The sequence below is a fragment of the Nuphar pumila genome, chromosome 3 (assembly GCF_984573655.1).
Source record: "Nuphar pumila chromosome 3, dmNupPumi1.hap1.1, whole genome shotgun sequence".
NCBI classification, from domain to species: domain Eukaryota; kingdom Viridiplantae; phylum Streptophyta; class Magnoliopsida; order Nymphaeales; family Nymphaeaceae; genus Nuphar; species Nuphar pumila.
The window spans coordinates 4,927,056-4,953,466 of record NC_143251.1 but is presented as its reverse complement, the minus strand read 5'-3'; the positions used below and the strand labels follow the sequence as shown (position 1 = coordinate 4,953,466).

General features: G+C 38.8%; 2 protein-coding genes across 2 annotated transcripts; both read right to left on the bottom strand.

Moving 5' to 3' along the window:
- Positions 1-291: 291 nt before the first annotated feature.
- On the bottom strand, positions 292-1,122 carry LOC149841713 (MFP1 attachment factor 1-like). The gene has a single exon (XM_090001127.1). The coding sequence runs from the start codon at positions 1,062-1,064 to the stop codon at positions 627-629; it is 438 nt and encodes a 145-aa protein (XP_089857253.1). The 5' UTR covers positions 1,065-1,122; the 3' UTR covers positions 292-626.
- An 8,348-nt stretch (positions 1,123-9,470) lies between these two features.
- LOC149841712 (cytochrome P450 81Q32-like) lies at positions 9,471-25,953 on the bottom strand. Its single transcript, XM_089998508.1, has 4 exons — positions 25,651-25,953; positions 19,342-19,467; positions 18,939-19,088; positions 9,471-10,227 (listed from the first exon to the last, which is right to left on the bottom strand). Exons 1-4 carry the CDS (start codon positions 25,951-25,953, stop codon positions 9,604-9,606), a joined length of 1,203 nt encoding a protein of 400 aa, XP_089854634.1. The 3' UTR covers positions 9,471-9,603.
- Between the last annotated feature and the right edge of the window lie 458 nt (positions 25,954-26,411).

The following is a 26,411-nucleotide window of genomic DNA, read 5'->3' as shown; positions in this document are numbered from 1 at the left end:
AGGAGAATCAACCGTGGATCCTAATTTAAATGATGAACATGCTAAAGACAAATTCCTTAGCAATTCATCCCCTTTTTCTTTCCGAAAAATAAAGGGAACTCGAGCAGTGCTAGCATTCTGGTGCATTAAAGGTCATAAGCTTGGGCTATGTAATACAGTTCCTTTTCTTACAGAGATAAATGGCAACAACAATGACGATGTTTCTGCCTTCATCAAAACTCCAAGATCAGATCACAACAACATGCCGCATATATAGCAACAATGCTTCTATACAAACAAGAAGAGATTAACTGATAACTGAATGAAGCAAATAAATCAACTGAAAAGTCACCATTCTTGGATCTATAGAGAAAAGGAATTCCAAAATAGTTTCCAACAGCAGCAGGTGTAAAAGGTCTGGATAAGGGACGCGATCTCACCCTCTACATTTCTTTTCTTCATACATAAAAAAGAGAAGAAAGAAAGCACGACGATCTCATTCCCAATACGATTTACATAATAAACTACAAACACAGAAAACGCAAACAACTCCTGCCTAATCACAGGAGCAGTACGCAAATAAACCCTAACGAGAAACCAAAAGGAGGGAAAATAAACGAAAACCCTAAAGGATCGGAGAGAATTTCTCAACTTTCAGATGAATCGGATAAAGCTGGAGAAAATTGAGAAGGATCATCACTCGGAGCGGCAGAGGCGGGATCTGGCGGGGGCGGGGATTGCGGCTTACCGGCGGAGGAGGCTCTGGACTTGACGGTGTCGAGGACGAGCTTGCTGATCTCCTTGGAGTAGAACTGGAGGGTCTCGATCCCGAGGACGACGGGATCATCGGCGCCGCCACCGGAGGAGGCAGAGGCGGAGGCGGAGAGGAAGGCCTTGTCCTCGATGATCCGGGCGGTGGAGGCGGCCTCGTCGGCGTCGATGACGCCGTAGCGCTTGGAGAGGACGGAGGGGGAGGAGAGGGTCTCCACTAGCCGCTTGATCACCGCGTCCCTCGTCCTCTGGTTCGGAGGCCATATGTTGAACGACGGGGAAGACGACGCCAAGGCCTGCTTTTCTTCCGCCATCGATGAATCGATCCCTTCTCTCTCTCTCAACGCACGGAAGAAACGAGGGAGAGGCTTCAACAAGGCAGTAGGCAAATGTTAAGTGAAGGGACGAATTTATAGGAGGTTTGCACGTGCTGTGCGCTCGTGTGCTCTCAATGGTTTCCGATCCTGAACCGGGTCCCGGTGTCAGGCACTTGAGGTAACTAAGGAGGATTCTGGAGTCAGGGAGTGCAAACGGTTCGGATCATGGTATATCTTAATCGGAGTCTGAATTAGGGCTGTCAACGGGTCGGGCATCTGACCCATTAGGGTGTACCAAAATCCCACCCAAATAACTAGTCATCGGATTCGGGTTTCGGTTTTGGTTTTGTCGGATCAAGAAAATAAAATGCCAAACCTAAATCCATACAATTTAAAGAGCTTAAATTCACTAAAACACACACATAAAATGCTCGGGCCAAGCTGGATCGGGTAAGATATCTTATAAAAATCATAGCCCAAACCAGTGCCACATATTACTCGGATTCAGGTCTGCATTTTTTAATTATATCCGTTCCATGCCCTGGTAATTGGCCATGTGGGGTTGGGCACTTGATACAGACGCGACCCATTAACACTCCCTAGTCTGAATTCTGGGCAACAAGTAGGGATGCGGATCGGAACTAGATCTGATAAAGTGGAGTTGAACCTGGATTTGAATGTGAAATGGCAACACTGGATAGGGAAAACATGATCGAAAACTAGGGTTTTGCATGCAAAATGTACAAAATCACTGTAAATCTGGCAGAAAGTACTGATCCTAATCTAAACCCGAATTGACAGAAACCTGGACTGGCATTGTCTCAAGTGGGGTTTACTGTTATGTCCGGATCCAGATCTGGCTTCATCAGGTCCGGTTGGTTCTGGGTTTGGATCGGGCTAAGGCTGGTGGTGAAGCATTCTGGAAATCACAAGGCTTTATCCAATAAAGCTGCTTATTGTTAGGGATGTCAGAAAATTGGATTGGCTCGGATATCCGACCAATCCATTACTGGTTAGCTGGATTTCAAACCACATTCTTACCTAAACATGTGAAAATTGGGTTTAAAGTATTATATCCAAATCTGATCCGATTACACGTAAAACGGTATCCTGTATCCGATTAGCTGTTTGAAGATAATTGGATTCAGTTTGGCAATGCATTTTCTCATTTGACTTGAATCCAAAAGATTGAGATATTAAGTAGCTCATTTCAACAAACACCTTAACAATTTTTCAACACAGTACATCACGCATACTAAACTCTCTCTTGGGTTATAAAGATAAAGATAAAGATCAGCATCAACGTGTCACCTCGACAAGTTGCTTAAGGAGGACTTTTGTAAAAAAGAAAAGCCCATTAAAAAAGCTTTCTAATAAGAGTGGGTTTCTAAAGAAAGTTGGAAATTGTTATCAAGACTAGAGAGACTTCCTATCGAAAATTATAATCAAGATGAGATCTATTAATAGAGCTCTCTCATTGAATCTGTGAGAGAGATATAGGTTAACCGTGTATATATATATATACTACGTAGTAGAAATCATGATTGTAAGTTGTATCTTCTGAATTAAACCTTATGGATGTGCTCAACATAGTTTGTTTGATAGGAATCTGGCTTTGGATCATGTTTTTTGACATAAAAATAGGATTTTTTAAGTTATAAAATTTTGATACATTTTGAGCAGTTGATTTTTAAAGGTCTTAAAAAAGATACATGTATGCTATAATCACATGATCCATCACTTGTTTTCAACTAAGTAATGCTTATAGATCATATCTATAGGGTCTGATGAACAAAAAAAGTTTAAAAAAATTGAAAATCTAAAGCTTTTATTTGGTGAAAGTAGGTACTCTGGGAGCACCTTATTATATATATATATATATATATATATATATATATATATATATATATATATATATATATATATGACACAGAGCACCTGCTCTCTTATTTAAACCGTTGGATTGTTTTTAAACCAATGGTTTAGATAAGGTTGAAATTGGTATAGCTTTTCATAATTAAAGGCTTTGAGAAAATTAAATAAGAGAGGGTAGGCGGTTTCCAAATTCCATAGATGAAATAAATTATCTCTCTAACTCACTCTCTTCCATATTTGGGCATGAAATGCATATAATGAATGGATGATGAATAAGGATGTGTATGGCATGTATCCGTTGTCTATCATCTCACAATTTTCTCTTATTATAAAAAGTTGCATTTTTCTCCATCTCTGGCTCATATTTGTACAATGGTGCATATACTGGACAAATGATAGACATGGACACTGGATCAACATGATGCATGGTTTGAAGTCATGGCCGGCTGTGGCAAATAAAATGAGAGGTAGAGAATTTTTAATGTTGAAATCCTTTATTCCACCAGCCAGGCCACCCTCATTTAATTTTTGAGAACAATTAATATTGCAAAACCATTAAATTCAGTGCCTTTTTTTCTTTCATCTACATTTTTGAAAGCCACTAAATATGGAAGACCATCAAATTTTCAACCTCATCTAAACCGTTAAATTGGATACAATCCAAAGGTTTAGATAAGGGAGTAGGTATATATATATATATATATATATATATATATATATATATATATATATATATATATATATATATATATATATATATATATATAATCTTTAAAGGATCGACCCTTGTGTGTTTGAGTGCATGCTGAAATTTATGATAGTATCAGAGGCATCATCCTCATCATCCTGTTCATCTTAGAGGACTGCTAGTCTACTACAACTTCTTTCATGGCATCTCGTCTTATGGTCTTCTCAATTTAAACCATTACTTATATCGTAGGATCTGGATGAATACATTGATCGCTCGAAATCGAAACTTAATGAGTTTATTACTCTGGATGATAAGAGAGTGCCTAATCCTGAATACATTGTTTGGCATAGACATGACCAGGTTCTCTTGAGCTGGATCATATAGCCTCTGACAGAGCTTATGACAATGAGATTCAGGAAGCCAATTTTGTTTAGAAAAATCAAAATTATGTTCAAAACAATACTTGTGGGAATTTTAGAGGTGGACGTGGGTGGTTCAGTGGCCATCCTCCTTTTCAAGGCTATTCAGACATGTCATCTAATGATTCTAGTTCAGCTGGTACTCAAATCATATGTCAGTTTTGTGAGAAATTCGTGCACCCCAAAGACCTGTTGGCAAATCAGAGGAGAAATTCAGTCAGGACTCCCTCATGCCTATCATACTCACCTGCTGTGACCGGAGGTGATTCGTATTATCCAGATTCAGGCGCTTCACACCATGTTTCTCCAAATTTGAATGCACTATCCATTCACTCAGATTACCAGGGTAGTGATTCCATGAAGTGCCAAGCATGACTAAAAGATTATTTTTTCTGCAAAGATTCACCCAAGACAACAACATAGACTTGAGTTCTACCCATCGTTTTGCATAGTGGTAGATCTAATGACAGGAAAGACACTTGTTCGTGAGAGATCCAAGGATGGTCTTTAGTATGTTCATTTAATTAGAACTACTAGTACTGATAACATTGTTTTTAATGGTGAGAAAGTTGATTTTGATCAGTAGATTTGGACATGCTAATTTGAAGACTGTTCAAAATATTATTCAAAGTTGTAGTTTGCAATATCATGATAGCATGTTGTATGTTTGTCAAGCATGTCAGGATGGAAAACAACAAACTTCTCTTCTCTAAGGTCTCGTATGATTATGTTGAGCCTTTAGAAATAGCTTTTTTGAATGTTTGTGGTCCAGGTCTTGTCTTGGGTATTAATGGTTCACGTTATTATGTGGTTTTTGTTGATGCCTACTCGAAGTTTCTATGGTTTTTCTAAATGAGTAACAAATCATGTTTGGCTACAACCTCAAACTAAACTTCTGGACTAAAGTTTATTAGAACCTTTGGGTGTGCATGTTATCCTAACCTCAAACTATATAGATCCCACAAACTAGATTTTATGTCAAAATGCATGTGTTCATGGGTTACAATAATAGCCATAGTGGTTATCTGTATTTAGATCTAGCCTCTAGCAAAACCATCGTGTCATGGGATGTTACTTTCGATCAGAGTTTCCTTCCTCTTAGTGAAAGTCTAAAGAATAACCAATCTATCCGACCTATATACCAAACCTTTTCTATTCCTATATCCACTCCACAAGTTTTACTTGCTCTCAAGGTGTTGAGCCTGTTATGAAGTGAGGCGTAAGCCTTGAGGCGTTGAAGCGTAAGCTTCATGATCAAATTAATAAAATATATAATATTACTAAAATAATAAAAAATTTAATGGGTTTGGATTTCATGAGACCCGAATAAGTCTCACCAAATCCAACCCAAAGACCCAAAACACTTGGATTGTGTTAGGTACCCATACCCCAAACCCAATTCTTCTTCCTTTTATTTCATACTGCAGGGGAATGCCATCATTCTCCTAAGTTTTAATTCTTTTTTTTTTTGTTTTTTTTTTTGTTTCTTTGCTCTTCCGACAAACTAGAACCTCTGTCGGCACCTTTGCCGACGGTGTCACCCCACCCAAGTCACCCTTCCACTTCCCTTTTTCCTCTTCCGGTGAGAACTGCCGCCCCCACCGAACTTCCCCTGCTTTTCTCGCGTGAACGAGGTGTCCAGACGGCCACCCACGGTGACCCAATGTCACCGGCCCTCTTCCCCCTTTCTTCGGCTAGTTGAAACTACTCGAGGACTGGAGCATCGCTGCCCGGACTCCCTGTTTTCACCGATCAAAGGTGAGACGGGGATTACCTTCGCCCCCGCCATCCACTGCCAGTCCACGGAAAGGGTAGGGTCACCTCTGCCCCCATCGTCCGTGCCGCCTACCGTGCCTCATGGGAAGGGAGGGTCTGCCCAGAGATTTAGGGCAGTCAAGACAACTGTTAAATCTTGTGAATGCTTCCGAACCTTTAGGTGCTCGCTCTCTCGCACAACAACCTCTCCGGCGTGCTCCCGTCCTCGCTTTTCTTCAACACCTCCGGCTCCTCACTGTCACTACTCAGAATCCTGCATTTTGGGTTTAACAAGCTCACCGGCATCGCTCCGCCAGAGAACAATGCAGTCGGCGAGGTCGCAAGCTCACTGCAAGTCCTCGACCTTCAGAGCAACATCACCGATGGTGAGGTTCCCTTCTGGCGGGTGAACATGATGTGTACGCCTTATATGCGAAGCGTGCTTCGATGCGAGGCGTACACTTCACCCATGTGAAGCATGCGCTTCGAGACTCAAACACTTCACTACAGCGCTTCGATACTTTTTGCTTAGGCTTTGCCTCTTAGGCGTACGCTTTAGGTATTGAGGCGTGCGCCTCTCACAACATTGCCTTCTCCACAAGAATCAAACCCAAGTCCTATTTCATCTACCAAACCAATATCTGCAAACAACTTGTCTTCATCTGAGTCTATAGGGTCTACCTCCCCAAAGTCTTTGAGAATGGTTGTTTACCTTGGTCCCATACATCCATTGTGAAGTGATTATATGATTACCCGTGTTCAAGATGGAACCTTGAAGCTTAGATTCTTCTTTACTATGTCAAAATATTCCTTTCATGTTGCCTTCCTAGTCAAACTTTTCATAAAAAAAGAGCCAACCCACTTCAAACAAGCCTACCGAGGTGGTCACAAGCCATGAATGAAGAGTATGATGCTCTCATAAAGAACAGGATTTAGACCCTTATACCAACTTATCCATCTCATAATCTAGTTGGTTTCTAGTGGATTTACAAAATAAAAAAGAATTCAGATGGATCTCTTGAACATTACAAGGCCCGATTGGTCGCTAAATGTTTTTCATCAAGAAGTAGATTTTTTTTAGACTTTTAGTTTGTTTGTTAAACATACTATCATTCACATTGTTTGATCTATTACTTTCAATTCTAGGTGGCATGTGAGACAGCTTGATGTTAACTGGAGGAAGTTGTTTACAAGGTTTAGCCATCATAATTAAATTTTTTAAAATATGTTTTCAAACTGAATAAAGCCATGTATGGTCTTAGAACCCAAACTCCTACCGAGGATAGCTCTACAGATTCTGCCAAGCTAAATGTGAGACACGATTCCAAAAAGAGGTGCACTCCATGAGCAGGAGGAGCGTACAGTGTTGGGAAAGATAGAGATAGTCCTTTCTCTTGGTCAGCTACACAAGAAAGTTTGAGGTGAATAGAGAGCAATGACAAGGGAGGGTGAAATGGTGTTCTCTATGAGTCGATGACGGACGTCGAAGAGAGGCGAGTGAGAAATATGTTCCTTTAGAAAACAAGAATAAGAACAAAAAATGAAGCTTAGAGAAATGTATAAATAAACTTCATTAAAAATAAATTAAGCAGGATACAACTATTTATAAAAATTACAAGAAGACAAAACATTAAAATACACACAGTTCATACCATAGAGATGACTTTAGGGAGAGCATCCCACCAGAGTTCGAGCCTGGGTGGGTTTCTCTAGGAGTTCTGGGAAAAAATAAAATTCTCTCTAAGCAGTCTCAACTGGCGAAACTCCAACGGGGTAGATCCTGGGTGGGGCGCATGAATCTAGCTGATCGGACCCATCAAGAAAGGGTCTGTATGGCTTGAAGTAGGCTCCTCAATTCTGTCCCCAAGAGTTGAGCAATACTCTTTTTTACAGGGGGTTCAGTTGTTCTCAGTCAGATCCCTCACTTTTTGTTCTACATAGAGATCATGTGAGAGTCTATTTTTTGGTTTACATAAATGATATTCCTTTTTTAGTGGGAATTCCAATGAGCTTGTTTAGAAGTTTGTTGAATCTATTGAAAAGCAATTTGCCTTGAAAGATCTTGGTCAGCTGAGTTATTTTCTTGAATAAAAGCCATTTATACCTCCCATGACTTATTCTTGTCTCAAATAAAGCATATATTGGATCTCCTCAAGAAAACAAATATGATTGATGCAAAGGCTATTTTCACTCCAATGACGTCTAACTACCAAACTTTATTGGTGTTGAATTTGAAAATCCCACTCTTTATCACAGTATTGTAGGAGTTCGGACCGATCTATCATTCTAAGTTAATAGGGTGTATCAATTCATGCATCGACCTACTATCGAGCATTGAATGACTATGAAGCAAATTCTCCGCTATTTAAAGCACACTGTATTATTTGGATTATTATTGAGGCCTTTGAAGTCCAAATGGATCGCTATCTATTCAGATACTGACTGAGAGCCAAGTGTCTAGAAGATGAACGAACTGTTATGTTGTGCATGTTGGTGAGAATTTAATTATGTGGAGCTCGAAGAAACATGTTGTGAACAGAAGCAGGATATAGAGTTGCTAATGCTGCAGCTGAATCCTCGTGTGACAGTGTTAGTGCCATTCATCCAACCTTTTAAGGAAGAAGTAAACATATGGAAATAGCTATGCGTGAGAATGTGGCTTAAAAGCTCCGGCGGGTGCATCCTTTGTTATCCAAAAATCAAATTGCTGATATCCTCACTAAACCTCTTTCTGTTGGTCAATTCAATAGTTTTCATGCCAAGCTCAACATTACCCTATGGATGTTCAGCTTGAGAGAGGTTGTTAAAGGACGAGCTCTAAGTTTATATCCAGATCCGTTCACTGCAGAGAAATTAAGATAACAAAAAATATGCGGAAGCAATATATGATCTAACAAAGGCACAATCAAATCACAACACAAGGGTTTACGTGGTTCGGTCAACACGACCTACATCCACGGGGCACGGAGAGAATAATCCACTATAATGAAAGTAGAGAGTACAATGTAGAGAGTACAACGTCCAATAGCTTGCCCAAAGCTAAAGATAATAACAACAAAGAAATCATAGGAAGAAATGAATACAAGATTATCTCTCAGGTGCACAACCCGAGTCAAAGCCCACACCACAACCAACACCTCTCTCTGAGGATCAATGCATGGTAACGAACTTTCTTCCTTCCTTTTCTTCTTTCTACTTTCTCTCTTATTTCTTCTCTCTCTGCACACAGCCACTCTTCCCTTCTTCTTCCAGCACATAGCCTCTGCACCTCTATTTATAGATGGCATAGAGTTTTCTAGATATGAACCTTCTAGAAGTGAGCCTTCTATACTCATTCCAGAAACCGAAGGGGTTTTAACCCTTCAACTTACTGCATTAATGGGAGTTAGGTGGTTATTCCACTTTCCCACATCATTAATGAGGGGATAGGGCTGACCCTTCAACTTTTCTTGCATTAATGAGAAGTGGGTGGTTATTCCACTTCCCCACAACATTAATTAGGAATAGAGCTGGACCCAACATTCACCACCACTAAATTTAGATAAAAACTAATAAAAAATTTGACAAATAAGTAGATGGTACTAACTTTTGGGCATAATGCCAAGATTGAGCACGAAGTAGGGAAATATGGCAAATGTAGCCAATCGATCGCAATTACGCCCGTTCACCCAAAGCCACAAAGTTTATTATATACAGTAACCTACAAAAAGGGGAAACCACCATTATAGTTGGGGCATTGCGTTACGAGTCGAGAGGTGCAACTTAAATTTACACTGGAATAGCACATACAAGCAAGCTATATTTGTGAGAGCACTCCCATCATGGGCCCATGAGGCCTGTACAACACTTGCAAGGGATGCGCCATTGGCATAGTCACACTCACACCTTTACTCATGTCCACCTCTTTGCCTTCAACACGGTCCCAGTCAAAGCACTGAATCAACCCTCCAAGAGCCAATGCTACCACCTGCATCGCCAGGCCCGCACCCGGGCAGCTCCTTCGGCCATAGCCAAACGGGATCATCTTAAAACCATCATCTTCCACCCAGTCATCGCCGACAAACCTCTCCCGATCGAACCTTGTGGGCTCGGGCCACCATTTTGGGTTCGTGTGAATTGCCCATGCATTCACAATCAACATGGTGCCCTTGGCTATGTCATACCCACCGAGCTTACAGTCCTCCCTTGATTCATGTGGTGCTAGGATGGGTCCAGGAGTGTAGATCCGAAGTGTCTTCTTGATGATGCCATGAAGGTATGCCAACTTTGGGAGGTCGGACTTGTCCACGAGCCTATCCGAGCCCACTTCATTCTCCAGCTCGGCGCGCGCCTTCCTCAGTGCGCCTGGGTTATTCAGCAAAAGTGTCATTGCCCACTCCAGTGTCACGGCCGATGTATCAGTTCCAGCCATTAGCATCACCTATGAAGTAAACTACCTCCCAGTAAGGTTCAACATGCTGATAATGACACCAAAAGTGTCGCCTACGTCACATGGACACGCATGCAAACTTGACATGGATACGAGACATGAATACACATTTTTTTGGAAAAGAAAAAAACACTAGGACGCAGTTTTTTTTTCAATGATAAAATTAAGTTCTTTCTTATATTTTAATTAATATACAAAAATTGTGTTTTATTAAAACACTAAAATATTATTAAATTATTGTGGAACATGTCATGATGTGCCACGTGGCATGTCGCCAAAGAGTTGGGCCCACATGACACCAAACAAAGCTTTAGATTGTTTAGATCAATCAGCTTGTCAGTATCATTGCGAATAAGCCGATTTGTATTGTATCAGTCAGAAATCGATATGAGACCAAACTGATTCATCTTATTTTTAAATATTTTCTTAAATCGTTTTAATTTTTTTTATGTACTTAATATCATTTTAATATTTTTGTAACATGTGTAGTCTACTGGTTAAAAAATTGGCTGATTTCAGTTCAGAATCGGAATTGGCTCATTCCCTGAATCGTTTTGAAAATTGATTCCGACAACATTTGTTTAGACTTAGCTTGTTAAGAAATATCAAGCTCAGAGGAAACTGAGTTTCCGAGCCTGCATAAGCTTCTTGGAGCTCGACTCGAGCTATGCTTGAATAAGACAGTTCAAGATCAGGTCAAGCTCAAGCTAGCTTGAACATGGCTCAGAAATAAAGAGCTGAGCTTGAACACCAAAGGCTCGGCTCTTGTGCAGCTCTAGAAATTGGGTATGATGCTGATCCGTGTAGGGAGACCAGGTTTAAGTCAGCGTCATATTTGAATCCAACCCAGTGCAGGATCAGATTGGATCCCAGGATCCGACCTGGTGAGGTCCCCCAAACATAGAAACACTTGCGTCCAGCCAAAGCCGCACCCGGTTGGGAGACTTAACTTGGGTAGGAAATCAAAGCCTGATCCAAATCCTGGTGAGAAAGAGATGAATACTCCAAAATCCAACTAAATCCCACTCCAGAATACAGATCCTTAACCAGTTTATACTGGATCATTGACAAATTTATGTGAAACGGGTTCGATTTTGACAAACTTTAAGTTGGACTTGGAATCAGATTCAGACACGGATGTAAAAATGTCGAAACCTGATCCGAGTCTGATTGATAATCGGACTGGGCTTTCTCTCCAATCTGACTAAATGGACCCAGAGATTCAGTCAATATCCCACCCAAGCCCAGACCGTCTACCACGCTAAATCAATGTCACAGGGACACCCTCTTTTGGTGATGTATCCATGGCGACATGCACAGACACGCTTGGGGGCATCTGGACACGGATACTGACATGTACAGATAAAAAAAATTGGAGTTTTATTTAAATATAAATTTACATTTTTTAACATTAAAATGTCACACTACAACAAAGCAGTAGATTAGCGACGACCACATTCCGTCGCTAATCCGTCGCTAACATGGTTAGCGACGGATTAGCGACAACGCGGCGACAGTATGCTTACGTCGCGAATATTTCGACGCTAACTGGCGACGGAATTATTCTGTCGCCAAGTCCGTCGCTAATTGCGACGGAATAACGAGCGCTATATTCCGTCGCCAATCCGCCGGTACTAAATGGCGACCAGGCGTGGCGACGGATTTGATTCCGTCGCTAGATTAATATGAATAGCGACGGAATCATCCGTCGCTAATCCGTCGCAAAAACGAAAAAAAATCAAAAAAAATTTATTTAAAAATTAATTACCGAGAACTGTACAATTTATATTTCCTGTACAATTTATATTTCCTGTAAATAAAAAACAAACCACACAAAAAAATTCATATAACAAGTATCTATAATAATTAATCGTTCCACCTTAAAACTAAGAAGTTTAATTATTTACAATTCAACAATTACAATTAGGAAAAATAAAAAAAATAGAACTTCTTCAACACAGTCCTCTAATCATCGCCAAGATTTTGTGCGTCTTCTTGTTCATTGTCTTTATCTGTCCCTTCAGCTCCACTACCCTGATTATCGCTAGCAGCCTACACAAGAAAAGAACAATCAGTATTGATAAACAAAATATAATGAAATAAATTACACACTATATGTGATTCTATCATGTGCTCATGTGTGATCTAAGGCAATAAAAAAACTCTATATGTGATTCTATCATGCTCATATGTGTGCTAAGGCAGTCAAAAAATTGAATATGTGATTATAGCATGTTCATATGTGTTCTAACAAATAACATATGTCATACAATACATTCAAATAATTCACATCAAGTATTACAATGCATTCAAGTCATTCACATCAAGCATTGCAATGCATTCAAATAATTCAAATCATTGACATCAAGTATTGCACTAATTCAAATCATTCGTTAATTGCATAAATTATAATACATTCAGATAATTGAAATCATTCACATCAAGTATTACAATGCATTCGAATCATTCGTATCAAGTATTACAATACATTGAAATAAAATTTTTAATCATTCACACCAAGTATTGCAATACAACTCACATCAAGTATTACAATGCATTTAAATAGAGGTTTGTAGTATAAGATTTTGCTCACTAGCTTGAGAATTCTTCCTCGTCACTAGTTTGACTTTCTTCTTCTTCTTCTTCTTCTTCTTCTTCTTCTTCTTCTTCTTCATTGTTTGCCCATCCACTTGGTACATCATTTGGATCACATTCCTCTATGAATGTTTCATCAGCCAATGGAGATATGACATGCATATCATGCGCAACATCGTGACCATAAGCGAAGTCACAGACATCATCTGATTGATAGTAATCACTGTCTTCAGCTAACTCATCTTCCTGTAACTGATCATACTCGGGGTATAGTTTGGATTTCACCTTGCAAACTGCCCACCATTCATTTCTATCTGACTTTTTTATACTCGGATATGAAGTATAATAAACTTGTTGAGCTTGCGAGGCTAATATGAATGGTTCATATGTTCTAAACCTGGATTTATGATTCACCTCCACAATGCTTGAAGCTTTGTCGAGTCTTGTTGCAGTTGGATCAAACCAATGACACTTGAATACCGTAACCCTGTTATTCATGCCTAAGTAAGTCAACTCCATTATTTCCTCTATAACACCGTAGTAATCATGTTCATTTTCACCGTAGCTGCTACCCTTGACACACACGCCACTATTTATCGTTGATTTGTTTATACCATAGTCTTTTGTATGGAATCGATAACCATTTACGATATACCCGTTGTAGCATTGCACAACTTTGGTCGGACCATTTTCTAAATCGCATATTCCTTGATCTTTAACATCACCATGGCGAACCTACGCACAGACATAAACAATTATTGTGATCATGATCAATTAAGTAACTTAGTGTTGTTTATAAGTACAAAATTTATGTTAGCTTCTTTACCAACTGTTTCAACCACTCTACAAACTTAGTTTCACGTTCTTTTTGTACTTCTGCATTAGTGAGATGTGAAACTTTGCTTTGCAACTCCAGATCAAATCGTCTGCAAACCACAAATACTTATATTACCGAGCCATGTATCCACATATAGAACATAAAAGGATTTATAATTGAGTTGCATATACATATACTTACTCGATGTATGGGTCGATCGCTGAACAATTAAAAAGAATATAGATGCGTGCTGCATCTTGCTCTCGATCTGTCAATAGCCTTGATCGGCAACTACCAAATGCATGCCCAAGTCGTTGAAATATCGACAGCTTGTCAGCTACAGTTACTTGTTCTCCATCATCGTTACGGGGTGGGCATGTGTAACGTGTTGAAATATGAGGTTCGAAGTACATAGATGAGAAGTTTGAAATCTCTTCTAAAGTGTACGCCTCACAAATAGAGCCTTCTACTCTTGCTTTATTACGAACCTTTTTTTTAGGTCGAACATGCATCTGACAAGAATATACATTTCAAATTTTAAATATCTGTCATTAAAGAGACAAATATAAAAAAACATATACCTTTTAAATGGGTACATCCATCGATATTGCACAGGGCCACCAACCCTTAGTTCATATGGCAAATGTATGATCAAATGTTCCATAACATCGAAAAATGCTGGCGTAAATATCTTTTCTAACAGACAAACAGTGGTGATGACAGAGTCCTCGAGATTCTTTACATCTGATACAATGACCTCCGATGCGCACAATGTTCTGAAAAATCCGCTCAACTCAGACAATACCCCCCATATAGGTTTGTCTAACATATCATGGAATGCTAGGGGTATCAATCGTTGCATAAAGATATGACAATCATGGCTCTTCAACCCATATAACTGTCCATCGTCAATCTTCACAGCCCGAGCAATGTTAGAGACATATCCATCTGGAAATCTCAGTTGTCTCAACCATTGACATACATGTTTTATTTGATCAGGTCCGAGCACGTACTTCGCCTTTGGTTTCAGTACTTTGCCATTATACTCTTTGAGTTCCAATTCTGGTCTTTTACATATTAATTTTAAATCCATACGGGCCTTCGGATTATCCTTCGTTTTTACTTTAATATTCATTACTGTATTGAACACATTATCAAACACATTTTTCTCTACATGCATCACATCCAAATTATGTCGTATCAATAGGGTCGGCCAATACGGTAGTTCCCAAAAAATAGATTTTTTCGTCCAATTGTATTCCTTCCCAAATCCACGGAAGGGTGTAGGACTGCGGGCATCTGTTAATACATCTGGAAAGTATCGCAATCTTCTTAAAATCTCTATGCCAGACAATCTTGAGGATGGACCTTCCATTTCAGTTGTGCCTGCTGTAAATGCATTCTTTTGACGTCGGAACGGATGATCGCTGGGTAGAAATCGACGATGGCAATCAAACCAGCAAGGCTTCCTTCCATGCCTCAATCTAAAAGCTTTGGAATCCTCCATGCAGTACGGACAAGCCAACCTCCCATGTGTGCTCCAACCAGATAACATACCATATGCAGGGAAGTCACTGATTGTCCATAGAACAACGGCCTTCATGTTGAAAATTTGTTTTTTGTGGGCATCATACGTGGTAACACCGTCATCCCACAGTACTTTTAATTCATCAATCAATGGCCTTAGATATACATCAAGATTTTGGCCAGGTGAGGTCGGACCAGGGATCAACAAAGACAAGAAAAGATTTGGACGTTTCATACACAAGCTTGGTGGAAGGTTGTATGGAGTTACAAATACTGGCCAGCATGAGTATGGAGTTGATCTACCCCCAAATGGATTAAATCCATCTGTACATAGACTGAGTCTAACATTTCGCACTTCCATTGCGAAGTTCTGATGAGTACGATCAAAGTGCTTCCAAGCTTCAGCGTCAACAGGATGCGTGATCTTGTTTTCATCGTGTCGAACTTTATTTGCATGACATCTCATGTGTTTAGCTGTCTTTGAAGACATATACAATCGCTGCAATCTAGGAGTGATAGGAAAGTAGCGGAGCGACTTGTATGAAACTTCTTTTGATCTCGTGCTACCATTGCCTCTTGTCTTTGGCTTGAACCGAGGATGCCCACATGACGGGCATGATATGTCGTTTTCCTGCTCCTTGAAATACAACATGCAGTGATTTGGACAAGCATCAATCTTTTTGTAACCCATACCTAGAGCGTTGACCATAACTTTCGCACGATAGAAATTTTGTGGCAATTTCTCATCTTTAGGCAACATACTCTTCACAATCATGCACAAACGGTCAAAACATGATTGACTCAAATTATACTCGGACTTCAAATTCATTAGTTGAAGAACTGCAGACAAGATAGTGTGACTCTCACAACCGTTCCAAAGTGGCTCATCAGCATCTTTAAGTAAATCATAAAATCTACTAGCTGCATCGTTTGGTGATTCTTCATCTACGGCAGTTCTTACATCACTAGAACTCATAGCAGAACCCAGTTTTGTTCCTGCAGCATCAAATATCAAATTCGTATATGGATTATCGTGCACCACATTCACCCGTGCATTAAAATCGTTTCTAAATTCTTCTCCATGAAACGTCCAGTTCTGATAATCACTCACAAAACCCTTCCTGTATAGGTGATGTCTAACGCCATGAGGTTCTACAAATCGATTATTCTTACAAATCTTGCAGGGACACCTAATCCGACCTGTGGGATCTACCGTACTGACACTCGCCGTTGCAAATTCAATAAAACTATCGACACCATCCATATATTCATGCGATAACTCATTGTCCACTATCCTACGGTACATCCATTCACGGTTTGCAGTCATTCTGTCGTATGATGTTACGAATAGTATCCTAACGAATTAAGAAAAAAACAATCAGAATGCTACGATGAAGAAAATATCAAATTTATCATGCAATATACTATGTCAAACAATAACAAGAATTTTGATGCATGCATTGATAACTTAATATTTTCATGTGCAAACTATTAATGACATGATACAATCATTTGAAGCATGCTTTTATTATAAAATTTCACATGGAAGTCAAAATCAAATTGAAAGTAACTACATGCAAGCATGGATACAATTACATCAAACATTGCAATACATCATAATCATTCATATCAAATAAATGGCAAACATGTACCTGCAGCAAACACACTTCAATATCTCACTAACTACTACCATGCTTAGCATGGACTCCGTACTCCAAAAATAAGAACACTTCCATATTTCTACATTAAAATCATGCTCAGCATGATCTCCAAACTCCAACAAAGCAGTCCTAGATATCAACAACTAAGTGAGTGTGTGAACAATAAAGTGTTGCATTCAATAAATTAAATAACATGTGATACGTTTGCATCACTTACTCACCACGGGTATTTACCTGATTTGCATTGTTTTTGTCATTTACTTACCACAGGTGGCCGAGCACGAGTTGGTTCCGTTGAAAAATCTGCACAAAAACAAAACAAATTAAGTAACAAACTAACTAATCATGAAACAAGATGAAACACTAACTAAAAAAATTAAAACAAATTAAAACAACTCTAACTAATTGAAAGAAGTGAAAAGAAAAATAGTATATATGTTAAGCCAAATCTAACTAGAAGATGCTAATTTAACAAACCAGCTATAACATGTTGAACCAGTCGACTAACATAAAGTCATAGACAATTTCTAATCTGAACTACTTAGCAAAGGAATAGTAAATCAATCAATTAGTTTACTAGAAAAGATGTGAACTCCGTTTAACCACCACTATCATAAAGAATTCAAATAGCCCTAATCTAACTAACTGATTGTGAGAACATTAAATACCAATCTATCTAAGAAAAATATAATTATAAAAGACTAATAGATTGAAATACTCTAACTAACCAGATTTCAAGAAAACAAATTGAAGTAAAACTAACTACCAGTAGACATTAACAAACTAACAAATTGATAAAAATTTATGAACTACTCTAACTAGAACAAACTAACAAATTGATAAAAATTTATGAAATACTCTAACTAACCACAGTTGATTAAATCTCAACCTAGCCGGTTGATTTCGATTTGAATTTTTTTTTTATAATTAAATTTTTTTTTGAATTTTAAATCTCAACCTAGCCAGTTAAACCACCTGCCTTTCCGGCAGGGAAGGGGGTTAAACCCCCTGCCGGAAAGGCAGTTCCGGCATGGGGGGTTGACCCCCTGCCATGCCTTTACGGCAGGGGGGTCGACCCCCTGCGTTTTCGGCAGGGGGTCGACCCCCCATGCCTTTCCGGCAGGGGGTCGACCCCCCTGCCGGAAAGCACGGGGAGCGGCGGCTGGCGAGGTCGCCGGTGGCCGGCGCAGTCGACAGCAGAGAGGGGGAGACCTGGAGCGAAGCTCGGGGGCCACTGGGTCGCCGGAACTCAGAGCGGAGGCGAAGAGGTGGCTGCAGGGAGGATCGTCGGTCGTCGGCGGCTGAGGACGCCGGTTGCGAGTCGCCGGCGAAGGGGAGACAACACCTCCCGGCAGCAGCCACAGGGAGGAACAGCAGGGAGGAGGAAGAGGTCGGCGGCGGGTCGCCGGTGCTCGGGGTCCCTGGCGCAGCCGCTAGCCAAGCAGGGAGGTCGGCAGCGAGGATCGTCGGCGAGGCGGCGGCGGCCGGACGGTGGCGAGAGCCGACGGGCGGCGGGAGGGAGAGGGCGGCGGGCGGGAGCAATACAGCGAAACAGGAAAAAGAGAAAGAGGGATGGGATTAGGGATTTACGCGATATTTAGCGACGGCTTAGCGACGGAAACATTCCGTCGCTAAGCCATCGCTAAATCAAAATACAAAAACCGCGACGGAATATATTCTGTCGCTACTCCGTCGCTAATTAGCGACGGATTAGCGACGACAGAGTTCCCTCTCTAAATCCATCGCTAAAATGGTGTTCTTGTAATAAAAAGTAGCGACAAAAAATTTAGTCGCTAATCCGTCGCTAAGTAGCGACAGATTAGCGATAAAATTTGTTTCCTCGCTAATCTGTCGCGAATTAGCGACAGATTCTATCTCTAGCTAATCTGTCGCTAATTAGCGACGGAAAAAATCCGTCGCTAATTTCCGTCGCTAATTAACAATTTTCTTGTAGTGTCAGAAAAATAGTTTTTTATTGATTAAAAAATAAAAAATCTTGTCCTCATGTCCAAAAAAAAATTGAACTTGCGAGTCGAACCCGTGTCACGTATCTCCGTGTCCCGTGTCTTTGCGAGAGAGCGCTAAATTGACATTGTTCTTACCAGTATAAGGCCATGGATCAGGTTCTCCGTGTAATACTCCAGGTTCGTTTGTTGCAAGGCCAAGAGCACGTCGATGAGGGTCTTCTCGCCCTCTCCTTCCTCTTCTCCTCCACCAACCCACGAAGGAACTCCTCGGTCCTCTGATGCAACCTTCTCATCTTGCCCTTAAGCCCCTGTGGGTCTAACCATCTCAAACCAGGTATGAGATCCCCAACATGGGTCTCGGTGGTCAGTCGAAACGTCTCCTTGATGATACCCATGACCCGCTCCGATTTGGTACTGGAATACTCCCAGCGCCGGCGTGAGCACAACCACCCTGAACCCGTCAGGGTCCGACCCTGTGAACAGTTTTTTGGATCATGGTTCGGACCTCATCAATCTGAATCCATGAGAACATCTGTACCTTGGTCGACGACAAGATCTCGATGATGAAGATTCGGCGGAGGATGAACCAGTGATGGCCGTAGGGAGCCCAAGTGAGCATGGTGTAGTCATAGTCATGGTACTTGTGTTGATAACCATGGCCATGCTTCACGGAGAATCTCATCCATTAAAGAGAGAGGAGGGCCCACTCTCTTCTTAATGGATGAAATTGTCCTAGATCAAGGCCTTGTCCAAAATGATCCCCTCATTCTGGATAAGCAACATAATAGATTGCTGGGGTAAACGGCTACCCAGGGAGAAGTAAACTCCCAGCAACCCTCTTTTATAAATTGGAGGAGGATTACTCACCGACAGACAAGCATGAGTTAAAAAACCCTTTCAAGCTGGTTGTTTACGAACCGATCTCAATCTCCTCTGTCGTTCCCCTAATCTCGATTCTTTAGTGGTATCAAAGCCAAAGTTGGCGGTGTGCGCAGGACCGTCTCCGAATCACCGAGCAACAGTCACCGATACACAAAAAAAAGATCGACAAAACAGATCAGTGCTATTATTTTTGAGATATCAGGCAGGTCGCCAGATTCCGGCGACCCCTGTTCTGGTTTGCAAAACAAAAGGGAGACAAACCTATACTCAGTCTGCCTGTTTCAAATCTCGTCCTCTAGTTTTTAGAAGGTCGCCAGCATCGGGCGACCTCCGTATTATATATATATATATATATATATATATATATTTATTTATTTATTTATTTATTTACTTATATTTATATATATAAGAAAAAGAGGGTCACCAATGTTAAAAAAAATTCTGTAAAGAAATAAAAAAAACATTGATCTCATCTGGGATCTATATCAGTTTCAGAGGGTCTCAGGCGACCCCAAAAGGCAGGGGAAAAAAATAGAGAGGGCCTCTGATTTTTTCTCTTTTTTTCTAAAGTAGGTCACAGGCATTCGGTGACCGCGGTAAATAAAAAAAATCAAAACAAAAAAAGGGTTTTGAAGTAGAACACAGACCCCAAACCGAGGCATGCATCTGCTGTCATTGGATCACATAAAAAAAAGGGGAATTACCTTTTGTTTATCGTCGGCAACCTTATCAGGCAAGCCGATCAGTAGAATATTTTTGTTTATTTTGTTGTTTTTTTTACGATCAATCCGGGAAGCATATCACAACAACTGAAAAGAAAAAACAAAAAAAAAAAGGGAAAGGGGAATATTGTTTTTCTTTAATCATCATTTTTTTTCTATTTTTCGGTGATCTCCAGATAGTTTTTGGCATTTCTATTATTCTTTTTTTTTCTTTTGACAAACGAGCCAAAGGAGATTGGCAACAATAATAAAAAAATAAATAAAACAAAAAAAAGTGAAAAGCACACTGATTGGCCCCTCTTTCTTCCTTAGGTTTTCTCTCCGACCAACGTTGTTGCCTTTTTCCGGTGAACAGCAAAGAACGGTTTGATTTTTTTTTTTTTAGCGTCTTACACCACTACAACAGCGGGCAAGGTTGCTCCGACAACCACTGGGCAGCTCTGACGCCTTCAGATACAGGCGACATCGCCAATTTTCTTATCTTCGACGAATTAATCGATAGCGATCAATTTTTTTTCCTTTCGTCAGCTGAATAAAAAAAATAAACAACTAGAAGCTTCATCAAGAAGCTTCTGATTTTTTTTTCAAGAAAGACCGAATTATATACGGTTTACCAGGTCAAAATACATTTTTGCCCCTAATCTTTTTTGGAAAGTCTGATCATATCCTTGTCAGATTCAATTTACTATTTTACTGAGTTCTCTTTTAGTTATTTCAGTCAAGTTTCTGACCAACTGAATTACCTTTTTTGACCCTGCACATTTACATTAAAGAATGTTTTGTCCTGTTGCAGTTGGTTTACCTTACTGCCCCTGCTTTTAATTTAATTTTCAATTATATTCCTCTATTGTAAATTATAATAAGACCATTTTCTTTCTTAATTATTACTTTTTTGTCCCTAAATTACATTAAAAGTCCTATTTTTTGTTGTTAATTTCAAAAAAGGACTCAATCTCAAAAAAAATATGAAATAGGGCCAGTTTTTTTATTTTTGCAGAAAACTCCTTATTTCCTTTGAAGTTTGACTTTTGGGGATTATTATTGCAGAATTGTCCTTTGACTTTTCTGAAATTACAAAAAAATAGTCAGAGTGTGCAAATTAGTTCAATTTTAGTTAAAATCAAAGAGCTTGATTGTCATACATTTTTTTGTATTTGCATGAAATAGTGAATTTGATCATGAATTTTCTTTTGATTATGAATACACTCTTTTATGCATTCATAACTGATATTCTCCTGTCATTTTACTTGTTGATTGTTGGACTTAAACTTATCAGGTTATGATATATTAAAATAACCAACAACAAAAAAATGACAAGTAGAGTTTGTGCTACTGAATTAGCCAAAACTAATAAACTCAATAGCACAAATTTTTACATTTGGAAGAGGAGGATTTCTCTTGTTCTGACTCTGGAGGGCATCGAGAATACCCTTACTACTAAGTTGAATGACCCTGGTCCTATAGCTTCTGACGAGGTTAAAACCTCATATACTAAATACAAAAGGGACAACATGTTGGCCAAAACCATCATGTTAACATATATGAATATGATCTCATTAGGGTATTTGAGGATTACCCTACAACAAAGTCAATGTTTGAAGTTATATCCAAGAAATATGACACAACCTCAGAAACCCACATTCAACTTCTCTTGGAATAATACAATAAATGTCGTATGCAAGAAAATGACAATGTTGTTAACCATGTCAACAAAATGTTAGTTATGGCCAAGAACCTGACAATTGTTGGAAATGTAATTTCTGACCGGATACAGATATCCATCATTTTGCATAGTTTACCATCTTCTTGGAAGATGGTACAAACTGCTCTTAGGTTGAATTAAAAAAACCTAACCTTGGAAGAACTTTTTGCTCAACTGAAAATTAAGCAACAACACATGCAACAAGAACGAAAGAACGAATTATACTTCGCTAAAGATGGACCTTCTCAGGACTATAACCCTTCTAGATGTCTATAATTCAAGAAGAAATACTTTTAAAAAATGACAAATCTGATAAGAAAAATGGTTTAACATTTCGCAAGTCGCAGGCAACCGCCTCACAAGTGAAGTGTTTCAAGTGTGAAAAACCTGAACACTTCAAGAGAGATTGTAGGAGCCAGAAAAATAATAACATTGGTTGAAACAATGAAAGCAATCAACAAAAGGAGAGGCAAGATATTATTTGCATGATATCAGAATGCTCTTATACGAACCATGCTCTTTTCGGTTGGTGGGTGGACTTTGGGGCAACTCGACATATCACAATATCCAAAGAAGGGATGGAGGACATGATCAACTATAAACTTGATGAACATCAAGTATACATAAGCAACAACACCTACTCTAATGTTATGGGTGTTGGGACTTACCGCATTAAAATATCTAAAAATAATATTTTGTTGTCCAATGTCGTGTTTGTACCGTCCATGAGACGTAATCTAGTGTCTGTCCCGACCTTAGTTGCTAAGGGTTTTGAAGTTCATTTTTTACCAGGGAAGGTCACTATAAGAAAACATGGTCGAGTCTTGTTTGATGGGGTCTTTGATCAAAACCAGGGATTGTTCAAAATTTATGACTCTGACATGAATAAAATTACTTTGACTTCTGCTTATATTGATATTATCTTTAATGTGGATGTAAATGTATGGCACCAAAGACTTGGTCATATTAACTTAAAAAAAATGAACAAACTTGTTGAATTATAATTATTACGTGACTTTAATGAATCATCATTTCATAGATGTGAACCTTGTATTTATGAAAACATGACAAGAAAATCATTCTCGCAAATCGTCACTAGAACAGTCGAATTATTAGAAATCATATACATAGATATATGTGGTCCCTTCAAGATTTCAACTCATAAAGGAATGCAGTATTTTATATCATTTATTGACCATTTTTGTAGATACAGTTATGTTTATCTTATAACTTATAAATCTGAAGCATTAAATAAATTTAAAGAATATCGTCAAGAAGTCAAAAATCAACTTGATAGAAAATTTAGAGTTTTACGATCTGATCGGGGAGGAAAATATACCTTAAATAAATTTGTTGAATATTGCAAAGTCAATGGGATCAGACCTCAAACTACTACTCCAGGCGCATCTTAACAAAATGGTGTGGCTAAAAGATTTAATAAGACTCTTCTTGATATGGTTAGATGTATGTTATCTAATGCTTCATTACCTAAAATATTTTGGGGAGAAGCTTTGCATATAACAACATATGTCCTAAATAGAGTTTCATGTAAAACTATTATCTTAATCCTTTATGAGACATGGACAAGAAGAAAACCTAGTGTAACTCACCTTCATAGATGGGGTTTTGTAGCTCATATAAAAGTTATAAAACGATTAAGAGATAAACTCGATACCAAATCTATAAGGTATATTTTTATCGGATATCTCAAAGGATCTAAAGACTATAGATTTTATCACCCAGATAAGGGTTTAATCGAAAGTAGAGATGTTATCTTCTTGAAAGATCAAAACATAGAAGAAGTTATTCCAGAAATAAATGAAGACGAGCCTTTTGATCTATAGTATGATTTTGATGACATACAAGAACCTATAAGTAGCGGCGAACCTTCTGAAATCACTCATTCTTTTTTTTTCTTTTCAATAGTCTCAGGTTGGACACAAAAGGTCTAGACTCCTCTATCTTACTTAGATGACTATTATGTTTATCTATCGGAGGAACTGTGTTATGCTTAGACATGGATAACATGAAAGATAATATGTCATATGGTGAGGCAATAAACTCACATGAGTCAACAGACTGAGTAAAAGCCATGGACGCGAAAATTGATTCCATTGAGAAAAACCAAGTATGGGAATTGACTGATTTACCTGAAGAAAGGAAAGCCATCAGATGTAAATGGATTTTAAAGAAGAAATTCAAGTCCGATTGTAGCATTGATAAATTTAAAGCAATATTAATCACTAAGGGTTTCTCTCAGAAAGAAGGATTAGATTATATTGACACATATTCACCGGTTGCAAAATTTGCCTCGATAAAAATAATTCTTGCGATAGTAGCTCACTATGACCTAGATCTACATCAAATGGATGTTAAAACCACTTTTCTTAATGATGAGCTTAAGAAAACCATTTTTATGGAGCAACTTGAAGGCTATATAATAAAAGGCAAAGAAGATAAAGTATATAGGTTGAAAAAATTCCTATACGGACTCAAGCAATCACCACGTCAATGGTACTTAAAGTTTCATAAGACTATTACGTTATTAGGGTGTGTGGCAAATAAGTTTGACCACTGTGTTTATATTTAGAAAAGTGAGAATAAATTTGCTATTCTCTCACTATATGTGGATGACATTCTTTTGACTGGAAACGATAATAATATGATTGTGAAAACCAAGTCATGGTTAAATTTACAATTCGAAATGAAAGACATGGGTGAAACATCATATATTCTTGAAATTAAAATCACTCAAGATAGAAGTTATAAACTTCTAAGGTTGAGTCAAGAAAGGTATTTAAATTATATACTCAAGAAATTTAAAATGAGTGATTGTAAGATAGTTAGAATACCTGTGGTAAAAGATGTGAAGTTGAATAAAAAAGATAGTCTAGGTGATGGACAAGAAAGACTAAATGTCCCTTATGCTCAAGTTGTTGGAAGCTTGATGTATACTATGCTTTGTACTAGGCCGACTATCAGCTTTGTTGTTGGCCTCGTTAATCGCTACCAGAGTAGTCCTGGTTGGCTACAGTGGCAAGCAATAAAAAGAATATTTTGATATTCAAAAGGAACTATAAACTTGAAATTATGTTTTCAAGGTGATTTTTTAGAATTAACTGGGTATTCTGATGTTGAGATGATAGTAAATCTACCTCTGGATATGTTTTTCTCTTAAAAGAAATAGCAATTTTCTGGTTTTGTAAAAAATAAGGCTTCGTAGCTCAGCATACTCAGGAAGCTGAATATATTGCATGCAATGCAGCTACCACATTTGTCATTTGAATAAACCGCTTCATTAATGATTTGAAGCATAAAATAACCAATGAGTCAGTATAGATTTATTATGATAATCAAGTTGTCATCTCTCTTGTGAAGAGTGAAGTTGTTAATTTAAAGAATAAACATATAATGGTAAAATACCATTACATTCATGGTATAATTGAAAGAAATGAAATCAAAGTCAACTACTTACCTACATCTGATATTGATCTCAATCCCCTATGTTGTTCCCCTAATCTTGATTCTTCAACTTGTTCACGATGGGGCGGGACTGGTCAGCAAGGGTGACGTCGTTGCGGGCGAAGCACTCATCGACAAGATCTGATGAGAAGATGACGATGACAAGGAGGCAGTCGAGCTGAACGGCAAAGATCAGGCCGAAGCGGACCACGAGATCAACGAGGCTCCGATGGGTGGGCTTCTTGAGGAGGTGGAGATGGTCGATCACCGGAAGAGAAGGAGGTGATGGTGGAGAGTTTCTTGGAGAGATGGATTTGAAGAAGAAGGCGATGACAACGATGAGAGTAGTAGAGAGGATGATGGACGGATACCACAGCTCCATCTCCTCCTGATCGGATGAAGATTGTTGCACTATTGTAGTGAGGGGGTTTATATAGTTGACTTGGATTTGGATGAGTATATATATATATATATAAAAGGTGCAAACCAATAGCCATTTTACTAGCTAACTGGGTTTTAAAAGGTTTTTTAATTTCTTCTTGAAAAATCAATGGTCTAAGATTTTTCATAAGTATTGAAAGCTTAAAAAAACATGATCCAAGTGTAGTTTTGTAGTAAATCTATTGTGCTAAGCACATCATTATGGTCAGATCTAAGTAATACATGGAAAAACCCCTTGACAGGTTAGCGTGACAGTTAGTTAGAAAAGTGATTGTCTTGACAGGTTAGCATGACAGTTAATTAGAAAAGTAATTGTCAGCTACCAAACTCTCTCTCTCTCTCTATCTATATATATATATATATATATATATATATATATATATATATATATATATATAT

Coding starts and splice junctions, on each gene's coding strand:
- LOC149841713 (XM_090001127.1), bottom strand. CDS start 1,064: ATGGCGGAAGAAAAGCAGGCCTTGGCGTCGTCTTCCCCGTCGTTCAAC.
- LOC149841712 (XM_089998508.1), bottom strand. CDS start 25,953: ATGGAGCTGTGGTATCCGTCCATCATCCTCTCTACTACTCTCATCGTT. Junction 19,468..25,650: donor CTGACCAGTCCCGCCCCATC/GTGAACAAGTTG, acceptor TTCTCCGTGAAG/CATGGCCATGGTTATCAACA. Junction 19,089..19,341: donor AGATCTTGTCGTCGACCAAG/GTACAGATGTTC, acceptor CAAGATGAGAAG/GTTGCATCAGAGGACCGAGG.